This window comes from Oryza glaberrima, chromosome 7, assembly GCF_000147395.1.
Source record: "Oryza glaberrima chromosome 7, OglaRS2, whole genome shotgun sequence".
Classification (NCBI taxonomy): domain Eukaryota; kingdom Viridiplantae; phylum Streptophyta; class Magnoliopsida; order Poales; family Poaceae; genus Oryza; species Oryza glaberrima.
Genome location: NC_068332.1, coordinates 7,607,969 through 7,620,162, shown reverse-complemented (window position 1 = coordinate 7,620,162; position 12,194 = coordinate 7,607,969). Strand labels below are relative to the sequence as shown.

Here is a 12,194-nt window from a genome sequence, read left to right as displayed (position 1 = left end):
CATCGGAGATGGTGGCGGTTGGGCCGCAGGACGGAGGCGGCCGTGTAGGCGAGGGGCGACGGGGGCCGTGCGACAGATGTGGGAGACCGCAGCGGCCGTGCGTCAGCGCCGGCGAGGGTGGTGGTCCGGTGGCCGCGGGAGTTGGCGACGGAGGCAGGCAGCGCAAGCATCTAGGCGGGCCCCACGAACTCCTCGAGCGGCGCGTGCAGCCCGGCGACAAATTAGTCGCCGGCTCACTCTCTCTCTCTCTTCCCCTCTCCTCCAGATCATCACAAAATCTTTCGTGGAACCAGTATCGCCCGTTATTGTACCTGCTCTAAGCTGCACAGTGATATAGCCCAACACACCACGCCTTGTCCTGTCCTTCGATTTGCTCACACGTGCTCAGCTCACCGACCGCCCTCGCTTCGCTTCGCAGCTCGATTCGATCCCCACCCAAACCAATCCAAGAAACCACCGCGAATCATGGACACCGGCGGCGGCGGTGGCGGCGGCGGCGGCGGGGGCACGAGCATCCACATCACGGCGCTGGACGGCATCGTGAACGTGAACTCGCTCTTCACCCTGGCGGCCTTCATCGGCTTGGCGTGGCGCCCCTCCGCCGACGGGCCCGAGCTCGCCGGCGGCGCCGACCGCCTGGGCTCCGCCTGCGCCGCGGGGGACCGCGTCGAGTCCGACCTCGTCCTGTTCCACGTCCTCGCCTTCGCCTGCTTCCTCTTCTCCAGCATCGTCGCGCTCTGCCTCAAGCAGATCGTGCGCACCCACCCGCACTACCGCCTCCGGAGCGGCGGCGGCGGCGGATCCGCCGTCAGCCGCACGGCCATGATCAACCGGGTGGCGCTCCGCGTCGGGATCCTGGCGTCGGCGGTGGGCTCCGTGTGCGGGTGCGGGTTCCTGATGATGGCGCTCGTCAACGTCGTGCAGGTCAAGCTCGGCCGCCTCGGCTGCGGCGCCGGCGGCGCCGCCGCGTGGGGCGCCGTCGTGCCGCTCGTCTCGCTCGTGCCCACCGCCATGCTCATCTACATCGGCATCGTCTTCTACGCCTTCACCCGCTAGCCCAACCACCGGATCAACAACTGAAGCGCAGCAATGCTAGTATTGATTTTTTGCTTGTGATTTTGAGAGATCTAGATGATGCTGCATTGCTGCCGACACGGCGACATTGTATATACAACTATGCAAGTGTATGCAGCTTGTGTGTTCTTGGAGTTACCTGCCAATTACCTAATTAATATGTTCGATGTTTTTTATTTCTTCCTTGCAAGTTGATAGATTTGTTGTGATGTGTTTGGTCAAGTACCAAGAAGATTGAAGTCATGCAGTGATGAAACTTGAGTGCCAGCTGCTGTTTGAAGTGATACCAGCTCAGATTCTTCGATTCAGGAAATATTTGGTTTTTGTTACTTACTCTGTCGGCAAATGAGCTTATTGTGGTTTGATTCAGCTGCAGGAAATCTCACTGCTTTCATCATTCATGGTTCTGTTTCTTGTTACTCTCTTTACCACCTACTAAAATACTTCAAATGATTGAAAGAAAGAAAAAACAAGTTGAGTTTCACAGCTACTAAAACATCCTGGCTCAAAACACTAAGAATTGTGGCATGACTCGAATAGGATATTCAACAGGATACCAAGAAAACTCATGCAGACCCAGAGTTCAGAGCAAAGCACTAGTTCTCATATCTCCCAATAATCAGTTGAGTTTTTTTTTCCCCTGTTTTCTAACACTATCTTCTTTCTACTTCTTTTGAGCCGATTTTTTTTTGGATTTAAGTTAAATTTCTATCTAGGTGACCTTTTCTTTTTGGATTTTAGTTAAATTTCATTCTCTTAAAAATGCTCTTTTTCCCAACTTCCTAGATTAATCCTATGCTCTTTTTTATTTCAAGCTTCCCAGATTAATATAGTTTCTTTGTTTTCTGTATACTATATTTCTCAGTATACCTGTGCATGAGTAAAGGCATAACCGGATAAGATGTGGATGATTAAGCCATCCATTCATAAGGTTCCATAGGTTATCTGACGTCTATCTGTAAAAATTTAGAAGTGGCTGTTATCTGAGGTCTATCTGTAAATCAGAATTTAGAAGTGGCTGTACCACTGTAGTAAGAGTTTATACTACAGAGTCTAGAAATATTTTTTTTGTCTGGTTATTAGTTGAGTTGGAGAAGTATAATTTCCATGGACATGATATATTTACTACCTTGTCTGAGAAGGATATGGTGAAACGAGGAAAAACTGGACACTCTAGGAGAGCTTGATGAAACGAGTTACTTTCAGTCTTTCAGCCATTTCAGCTATATCAGCAAACAACAGAGGCGAAGCAATGTAAAACCAGCACAGGACTCGGACTTGATTAGCCCAAACCAAGATGACCGAATTTATTCGACAAGAGAAACAACCGAATTCAATATACATCCAATCTTCTAAATCTTGGAGCTACTGATTTGCGCATATGGAAGGCTAAGCACACATGCTGAAACTTTCCTGATTTTACAATGAATCCTGTTGCATTCTAAACAGAACATACGACCTCATTTATTTTGGAGCTCTGCAGCAATGCAATTATTGGTAATAGCATCACATCTTTAAATAGAGACGGAGCAAATTCGACAAATTTTGGGAGTCTATGGCTGGCAACACTCCACATCGCTGTGAATGATAACTGCAATAAAAAGAATAGTTCTTAGAAGCATGTCATCTAGTCGTACCATTGATAATGTAACTATGTTGACCATCGATTACTCAAAAGAAAGTCCTTTTCCAGAACATTATAACGAGAAGAGATGGCTACATTTACCAAAATCACATTCATATGTGAAAAATGGAAATCACCTCACCATGAAAATAAGAACGCCTTCACCTCATTGACAACCGGTCATTCTAGCCCAGTCCACAAACTGCATTCCTCCATAAATGTTATTTGCAAAGCGCACACCGACAGTGAATGCCAGAGAAACAGCTGGGACACGCTTGGCAACAGGTGAAGCCTCAACCACACGCTCAAGCCCATTAATAATCTGATAACGGGTGTTGGAAGACACACCAAGGAATGCACCTGAAACATTGAGCACGATTTCTGTTTAGGGAGCATCAATATATATAATCAAGTATACTTAAAAGGTACCGTAAATGTAACAGAAATAAACAGTTAGAATTCTTTGAATCATGCAAATATTATATTGTGAGCAGAACTTAAAAACTTTTGAGTTAGTTAGCATATAGCGAAGATACCTAAGCTCAGAAGTACTGCAGGTTTTGGCTAGAAACAGAATCTTAACGATTGGCAATTTCATTCAGGCCCACTTTAAACAACCCAATAGCAGTATGCTGACATGGGGAAGTATCCGGTGCAATCTCCCCATTCAGTGCAATCATGCAATCTCCATCTTCCACCATTAGATCGAGAAATGGACGTCCGAGATTCGTCCACGTCACCATGAGTTAAAATTTAACTCTCAGTAAATTGTAACTCATGGGTGAATCTGCGAGTTAAATTTTAACTCATGGTGACGTGGACGAATCTCGGACGTCCATTTCTTGATCCAACGGTGGAAGATTGCACTGAATGGGGAGATTGCACCGGATACTTCCCCATGCTGACATTAGCTTCTACGGACAGCATGGTCAAAACACATAAATTACATGGTGTATATCAACTATCAAGCATAGCTGTTATATAATACTATCATGCTATTGGTTAGGAAAATCATGTCTAATGCCACATACAAATAAGCACAGTAAATGGTTTCTCATCTTATGATACAAGTTATTGCAGACAAACTTAAGTTGAAAACAGAACATATATAGCACATATAAAGCAGCTTTGAAGGTTAATCCACACATTGCCATATCATATGCTAACCACAAAACACAAAACTAGGTGAAAGTTAACTCTTATGTTCATTGTAAGAAAAATAAATATGAACCCCACAATGTATTCATTACATGCATGACTACCTATTTATCCACATCCTCCCGGTACAAAAACTAATTTGTTTTAGTATACTGCACAGCAACAGAGGGGAAAAAATAATGATATAGACTTCAAATAAAACGGCTAAACACAAAAATACGCTTACCCCACAATGCAGAAGTTTTGAGCAGAGGTGGGACAGGTACATCATCATCTGACTTCTTTACACTCCTGAAATTCAAAGGAAAATAATATATTCGAGATGCATAAAGACTAAACAGTACAAAAATACAATCAGGTCAAAAACATATTCTGCATTTTTGGGAGGAATAATATGAGTGTATCATGTACATTTAAATCAGAACTCAACTTAGATATCCAGCAACCAGCATTTGAAAAGGATTAGTATAACATCCAGTGTCGATTGTCAAATGTAAGAATAACAACTAAATGAACTTGTGCACAGAAATTGACTTGCATATTTGATCTTACGAACTTCTCAATAACTGATGTATGCATCACAGCAATTAATAAGCTTTGACAGAAATGCGTTGGTGTTAATATGAGCATTTGCATATGTTAGTGAGATTGTTTTTATTAGTACCATTCCAGATTATGAGCTAATAATTAAGTACCAAGGGGATCCATACAATGTATATGATTATTCTGTTAAACTCTAATTTTGCTCCTGTCAATATGTGATACATCGTGATCTAAATGTTATGATGGATAATCACAAAATGCAGCCGCATAGTAATTATTAAGTCTTCCTATATCTCCTGATGATTTACAGACCTTGTCTGAGGCTCTGAGCCCTCTACTTAGACGCATAACAATTTTTCATGTTACTATCAATTGTAACTAGAGAAGTATATAAATATAACCTTACCATGCATGGAATTACAGTAAAATATGTCAATAAACTAGGAGCTTAAGTCTTTCGTTTTCTTAGCTTCAGGGACATGAAAAGTTCTTGTTTTTACACCCATAAAACTGGTCAAAGTACCAGAACATAAAGAAAAGTGAGATACCTTTTGGCAGTCATTATCAAGTTCGCAATTCCTTGACCCACAAGACCACAAAAGAATCCAACTGTACCATATAAAATACCCTGTTCGCAAAGGTATTTTAGATATTAGAATATACAATATAAGTCAGCATCCAAACACGAGGTGAAATTAAAAAAGAGATGCAGCAAACACAAAAGAAAATTACCTTAAAAAAGTATGTTCCTATCCGTTGTTGAATGGAAAAACTATATCCTGGCCTTTCAGCTTCAAACACGCTGCAAAACATCAGTTTCATCAGCATTACTTAGGACAGATGGTCAGATGCACTATTATTATTTTTTACTGAACAAAGTTCTCATAAGCAGATGTAATTAACAAATTTTGTATGGTGTTTCAAAACTAAGAGCTAACATCAAAAGATTCAATCTATTTTTGGTAATATTGTATTTCACAGCAGTTCAAGGCAATTATTGACTCATTAACATCTAGAACATTCTGAAACATATGTTACAAAGTATTCAGTGCCACAGTATAATATAGTCCATACCACTCAAAAGTAGATGCCATTTTAGACTCTAGTGCAGGAACTAATGTATGAAGTAATAAAGGAAAATGGCAGTGATCAAATATGGGAAGGGTATAAGCAAGGACGGGGCCCAAGTTAAAATTCTCAAGAAAATAATAGAATGTTCTGTGTTTAAAAACAAAATTAGAAGGCTAAAATGAGATGTATTTGAAACAGATAATGACAGAAAATAATATTATAAACACTGCACTCTCGCAACAAATTATTATCTTTCATGACCCACCTGCTTGGGAGAGAGTCATAAGCATGCCTAACACGCCCAAGAAGACCTGGAGATGCAGATCCCCCACCAAATCGAGCATATGGCGCCAACATCCCAACTAAAGCTACATTAACAACTACGCCTACCAACATATCCGCCGCATACAACTCGAACTCCGACCAAAACTCCTCCCCTCTCTTCTGTACCTCCGCGAATGTCGCGCAACATGTGTCAATGACTATCTGCAATCAATTCAACCCAACAACAAATGATTAACAACTTTGCCAATAGGGATAAATCAATGAATGCTACTAGTCAGCATAAATAACAAAACCTACCTCAGTCCCGATTTTAAAGAGAAATGAAGGGTCAACTAGCATCCTGTTCCGGAGAAGTGAGCAGGACCTAATGGCTGGACCCAACGGCCAAGCCGATGCCTTCCACATTCAAACAAAAAACAATATCAATCTCAATCCAATTCTACACACATCATACACAAGTCCAAGTATCTCATCATGAGTGAGTTCTTAACAATATACCTGCATGTCCAAGTATCTCAGCAGCAGTAGCTTCTGAATCCCGACGCTCTTTGCGGCCTCAATCATATCCGCGGGCAAGCTGGGCAGGCTGACCCCTCGCTTCTCCACCTCCTGGACCACCTGATCAAAACTCAGGATCGGCCCAAACTCATCATCCCCTTCATCCCCACCGTCCCCACCATCACCACCACCGCCGCCACCACCATTATCCCCATCTCCGCCGCCGCCACCGGAGGGTAACTTCCCATTCCCACCCGAACCGTCAACATCAGCCACCTCGCCACGCTCCCCCTTCGGGAGCACGCTCGGAGGTGCAACCGCGCCGACCTCCTTTACGTGGTCAGCGACCTCCCCAGCATCAGGCACGGCGACGGTCCAACCGGAGGTGGTGGCGCCGCCGCCCCCATCCGCGCAGGCCCGCGGCGGCAGCTCGGCGCGGATCCCCCTAACCCCCAGCCCCCTCCTCCCGCCCGGGTAGAGGCAGCAGCCGCTCCGCCTCACCACCGCGGCGCCACCGCCACCACCACCACCACCCCGGCATTTCCCCACGCCGACCCGCCCCTGCTGCAGCCGCGCGCCCGCGCACGAGAACGCCATGCTCATGCTCGCCCACCCACGCACCACTACAGAAATGGTCAGATTGGATTGGAAATGGCCACAAAAACCGCAAAAAAAATCAGAGAAAAAAATCGGAGAAGCCCGCACCTGATTGCGGCTCGACGAGGAGGCGACGGATCGCGGAAAACTCCGAACAAAATCCGGTGAATGATTAGGTTCGATTTATCGTGGGGGATTTGAGCGCGAGGAGGTGAGGCGTGGAGGGGTTGGTGGAGGAGGGGGATTGGTGGCGAGTGGCGGCGGCGCGGCGCGAAGGAGGAGGGGAGCGTGCGTGCGTGCGGGTCGTGAGGTTTTTCGGGGGCGTTTTGTAGCGACGGGTGAGAGGCGCCGCGTGTGAGGCTGTCACGTGGGGCCCACCTCCGGCGAGGCGTCGCGCATGAGGCTGTCAGGTGGGGCCACGTCCCCTTTTTTGTTGCCTTGTGGGGGCTTCGGATGGGTGGGTGACAGGTGGGGCCAAGTGACGTGGAGGTTTTGCAAGTGGGGGTTTCTTCTCGTTTTGGCTGACTTCTGGTCAAATTGCACACGAGGAGGATGGGTTTTTGGATTTTAGGGGGATTTTTGTATGTTTTAATTATTTTCTTTTAGCTGGCTTCTTGGATTTGTAATGGTCAATGTGACTGGATGGTTTTGTATGTTAGTATATGATTTTGAGTAGCGATGGTGATGCTTCAACAACCGACCGATCAAAATAGACTACAAGAACGAATTATCCTATAGAAATTATCGGTAAAATGCTTTTAGTTTGCTGAATTGGTAGAGTAAAATACTAGATGAGTTTCATGGTCAATGGTAGTTACCCTAACATAGGGTTGGTGTGTTTCATCTAAAACAACTGATGGAGGTTGAAAGCTTCTAAACTTGTGATGGTTTAGTTAATTAGGAAGGCTTGCATTTAAAATTGCTCCATGAAAGCATCGATAATAATTATATATGTACAAACTTAGTACCATGTGTGTTTGTATTGACCTTATCGTTTTTGCAAAATATAATAGATTAACAATAAGTGCTACAATTATTTTATATCACTAGCTAAATGCACATGCGTTGCAATAGAGTTGTAAAAGAGATATTCATCTTTATAAAATCATTTCTCATTGTCTATTCATGAAACTATACTTTCATCAATCAAATTTTATTGGTTAGCTATAAAATGATTGCTAATCATCATCATAATTTAAAGTTGATATTAAATTTTCTTACAGATTTTTTTTTAATTTTATAGCCTGGTTCTTTTTTATATAATTGATAAAATGGCATGTAAAATGTCTAACTAACATTTACCGTATATGGGCCTCACTGTCACACTGGGCAGAGGGTGATGGCAGTAGAACCACCACCATCATTTGTGTCTTTCATAGGAGTATATATAAAAGACACTATACTACTCCTCTCGTCCCAAATTATAAGTTTACACTGGCTTCAATGACATGCTTTGACCTAAATTTATTTCATGTTGTGTTATCAAACACCTACGAAATTAGTATCACATAAAATTATTTTAAAATATAAATCTAGTTATATAACATGCATAATACTTAGTATAAATAATGCTAATGTAATTATTAGTGAATTTTTTTTTAAGTTTGAGTTTTCTAAAAATAAGGACACCCTATAATTTAGAACAGAGGAGAAGTCACAGAGGAGAATAACAGAAGCAGTTTTTCAGTGTTTGGCAAAAACCAATGTTAGTATTTGCACTATTGTTACACCATGAGTTGAGAAGTTAGAGATGAAGAAGTATTGCAGACAGAGCAATTGTAAGCATGGAAGGTACAGAGAACATAACACTGATAGCTTCTGAAGAATCTCCATGGCCATGGGGGTTGTTTTTTCCCTCGCTCTCTTTAGCATCATCACCCTGCCCAAGATCAACAAAAGAAAAATAGTTAATGAACTAAGGGTTTCTTGAAGATATCCATGAAAAATTTCCATTACTATAGAAATTGAATATATATGTCTATGAAAATTCAAAAGGATGTCGAAATAGGTGGCAAAGAGAAATTATCAAGCGTGCATCTCTCTCATTTTCTCAATAGTCTCGTTTCGATGCAGTCCACGAGCATGGACACATGGATCATGAATGAATAATGCGTGTACGTACCGCGGCTTCCGTCTCCGGCGAGTCGCCGTCGCCCTCCGGCGTCGTCGTCGCGGCGGCATCATCCCCCTCTTCCTCCTCCTCCTCCTCCTGCAAGATGTGCCACAAAGGAGTTTCACAACTACGATATGTCAGTCAGTGTCGGCAGCCACAAAAACCATGCATGGTGATGGCGACAATGAGCGTCGATCGTGTCGAGCACGGACGCGCGGCACGCACCGGATTCTTCTCGTCGGCCGATTCGCCCTCCGATGGCTCCGGCGAGGCCGAGCCGTCGTCCGACGGTGCCGGCGCGGTGGCCTTCGTGGAGGCCTTCTTCCCCACCGATGACGGCGCGGGCGCACTCGCCTCATCAGCCGGCGCGGCGGCCTCCGACTCCGAGTCACGCTTCGTCACGGCGGCGCCGCTGGCATTGCCGCCCTTCGCCGGCGCCGGCGCCGACGCTGATGACTTCCCCTGCATTACGCAACAACGTTCATTGCACTCGCCGGCGGCGCGGCGTACGGACGGACGGACGGACGTACCGTGTCTTTCATGAGGCCGACGTCGTACATGGGCGTGAGGTCGGGCTTGAAGAGGCCGAAGTTGCGCTCGGCGATGGGACCCGGCTTGAGGTTCTCGTTGAAGAGCGCGAAGATGTAGGTCTCGAACGTCCGCTTCGGCATCAGCGGCGTCCCCGACCCCGAGCTGGCCTCTCCGATGAGGTAGCGGTTGTACTCCGCCGCCTCGGCGACGCTCACGCCGGCTTGTCCGGGCTCCGCCTTGGTCGGCCACCCGGTCTCCCCCACCGTGATGTCCACGTCCTCGAACCCCAGCTTCTTCATCGCCGAGAACACCGAGTCCAGCTGCGCCTCGAGCATGCTGGTGTAGGTGATGCCCGTGCCCGGGTCGAGCACGCCGGGGTTGGGGCGCCGCGCCAGCGCGTACGGGATCGTGTCGCCATTGTAGCCGAAGTAGGGGTACGGGTTGACGACGAACGGAGACTTGGTCTTGCGGAGGAACTCCAGCATCGGCGCGAAGAAGGTGCGGTCGAGGACGTCGAGGAACCGGCTCGCCGACGGCGGCGAGGAGACGGACAGGATGCCGAGGGAGTGCGGCGTCGAGACACGGATGCGCCGGAAGCCGGCGGCGACGAGCGCCGCCCTGAGGGTGCGCATGGCCGGGACGAGGCCGCCGATGAGGGCGTTGTCCGCCGTGTTGATGATCTCATTGCCGACGGCCACGAGGGAGATGTCCGTCGCCGGGTAGTACGGCGCGATGTTCGCCGCCACCCACGCGGCGGCGCCGTCCTTGGTGCCCAGCGTCGGGATGTCGCCGTTTCCGGCGGTGACCATGACCGTGATGCCCGTGCCGGCGAAGGCCTTGACGATGTCCGGGTTGGTGTCGAACAGCTTCACCCGGTCGATGCGGGTGCGGTTCGCGAGGAACTTCGCCACGGTGGCCGGCGGCGGCAGGTTGTCTCCCTTGGTGCCGTAGTTGACGCCGATTGCGGCGGCGGAAGGCAGAAGGATCGTGAGGAGGACAGGGAGAACGGCGGCGACCGCGTCGACATGCCGTGACGGCGGCGCCATGGCGGTGGGGGAGGACGGCGCGCGCAATCTGACTCCGGTCGAACAGGTGGTGACGAGAGCTTCTGGATTTTATTGGCGCGCTAATTATAGCACTAGATTATTAGCTAGCCAATAAACAACACGTATTCACCCTGGCATTGATTGCTGGAAGGAAGGGATTGCTTTTAATAGAAGTTTATCAATCAAGGTATTAAACACAAGGCACCGAAATGCCGTTCATATCATTACTGTTCGAATTAAGAAATGTCCATTATCAGTTCTTCGCCCCCGCGTCGTCCTCCCTCACGGGCGACACGGGAGGTGGAAACCACCGCCGTCGCCCGCTCCCCCCCTCCTTCCTCCTCCGCCTCGCCGCCGCCCGAGCGGCCACCGGTAAAGCCGCACGGCCGCAAGGATGGTGACGGAGGGGCTTCGTCTCGTCTCTCCCTCCCACCAGGGGTGGGGGCCGCACGGGACGGCGAAGGCCGCCCAGATCGAGGCCATCGTGACCGGATCTGGTAGGGAGACCACCGGCGATGGGTCAGCGTGGTGAGGCAGCGGCGATTGGCGGTGGTGGCGGCGGGGATGGAAGGTGGCGGCGAGGATGGTAACGGCGGGCAGGGCTCGGTCGCTCCGGAGGCGGACACCCCCTCCCCCCCCCGAGGGCCGATCCAGTGCGGGGCAAGCTCACGGCGGTGGTGGGGCTACGGGACTCGCGGCGACGGCGTCGGCGGCGATGGCGTCGAGCACGTTGCGACAACGACAGTGGCAACTGCGTGGAGCTCGTGGCGAAGGTGGTGGTAGTGGCTGGACGATGGTTACAGCACAGTGGTTGGTAGACGGCACTGCCAGCTGCTGTGGCAACGGGGCGCACTCACGACGGCGACAACGGCGCGGAGCTCGTGGCGATGGTCGCGGTAGCGGCGAGGTGGCCATCGGCAGTAGCGGCTGCAATGGTGGTGAGGCATGGCGGTCTCGGAAGGCTAGCCGGGGGTGTGGCAGACGGCTGCACCTGGCCGGTGCGGTAGTGATTGGAGGGGTCGGAGGCCGGCTTGGCGTAGAGAGGCGCAGCTGTTGGCAGTGGAGGTCGGCAAGGCGCGAGAGGCATGGCCGGCGGCAAGGAGGCCGGAATGGCGTGAGAGGCACAGCCGATGGCGGGAAACCGGACTGGCACGAGAGGCTCATCCGGTGGTGGAGGAGGACGGCGCGGCGCGATGAGGCACGGCCGGCGGTAAAGGAAGCGACCACGATGTGAGGAGGAGCTGCGGGGGTGTGACGCGGTCTTCGGCGCACGAAGGTTGGCCAGCGGGAGGCACCGGTGCAGTGGTCCCACATGTTGGCAGAGGTTGAGCGGTGGTGGAGCATCGGTGCATCAGCCGTGGACTTGAAGGTGAGCGGCGAGTGAAAACCTAGCCCGGCCTTGCTCGGACCGACAACAATGGTTTCCCCCTCCTAAGGGCGTTGTCGTGCCGTCTCATCCCTCAAGGGTGTTTGTCGGGCAAAAGCCCAATCTTGGCTCTTTTGAGTCCCCGACGGACGGCGGCGGCTGTTTTCCGTCGCTTATCTCCTTGGAGACGTCATTTAGGCATCCCCTTGTCAAAACCACTCGAATGATTGGTGCAAGTACACTCTAGATAGAGTTGGCTTTGTGTTGGTTGTAAGGGCTTTTGAGCAT

General features: G+C 49.1%; 3 protein-coding genes across 4 annotated transcripts; 1 reads left to right on the top strand and 2 right to left on the bottom strand.

The window, feature by feature from the left end:
* The first annotated feature begins 212 nt into the window (after positions 1–212).
* LOC127779901 (uncharacterized) lies at positions 213–1,685 on the top strand. Its single transcript, XM_052306831.1, has one exon. The coding sequence runs from the start codon at positions 466–468 to the stop codon at positions 1,054–1,056; it is 591 nt and encodes a 196-aa protein (XP_052162791.1). The 5' UTR covers positions 213–465; the 3' UTR covers positions 1,057–1,685.
* Positions 1,686–2,325: 640 nt separating this feature from the next.
* LOC127779900 (protein RETICULATA-RELATED 1, chloroplastic-like) lies at positions 2,326–7,144 on the bottom strand. 2 transcript variants are annotated; one of them, XM_052306830.1, is made up of 9 exons: positions 6,959–7,144; positions 6,254–6,876; positions 6,053–6,151; positions 5,736–5,956; positions 5,132–5,201; positions 4,948–5,027; positions 4,083–4,147; positions 2,836–3,058; positions 2,326–2,665 (listed from the first exon to the last, which is right to left on the bottom strand). In XM_052306830.1, exons 2-8 carry the CDS (start codon positions 6,854–6,856, stop codon positions 2,865–2,867), a joined length of 1,332 nt encoding a protein of 443 aa, XP_052162790.1. In that variant the 5' UTR covers positions 6,857–6,876; positions 6,959–7,144; the 3' UTR covers positions 2,326–2,665; positions 2,836–2,864. The 2 variants fall into 2 exon arrangements, with proteins under 2 accessions (XP_052162790.1, XP_052162789.1); XM_052306829.1 differs by having other exon boundaries at positions 2,841–3,058.
* A 1,373-nt stretch (positions 7,145–8,517) lies between these two features.
* On the bottom strand, positions 8,518–10,630 carry LOC127780044 (glucan endo-1,3-beta-glucosidase-like). Its single transcript, XM_052307004.1, has 4 exons — positions 9,494–10,630; positions 9,189–9,425; positions 8,973–9,059; positions 8,518–8,729 (listed from the first exon to the last, which is right to left on the bottom strand). The coding sequence occupies exons 1-4, from the start codon at positions 10,538–10,540 to the stop codon at positions 8,595–8,597; spliced, it is 1,506 nt and encodes a 501-aa protein (XP_052162964.1). The 5' UTR covers positions 10,541–10,630; the 3' UTR covers positions 8,518–8,594.
* Between the last annotated feature and the right edge of the window lie 1,564 nt (positions 10,631–12,194).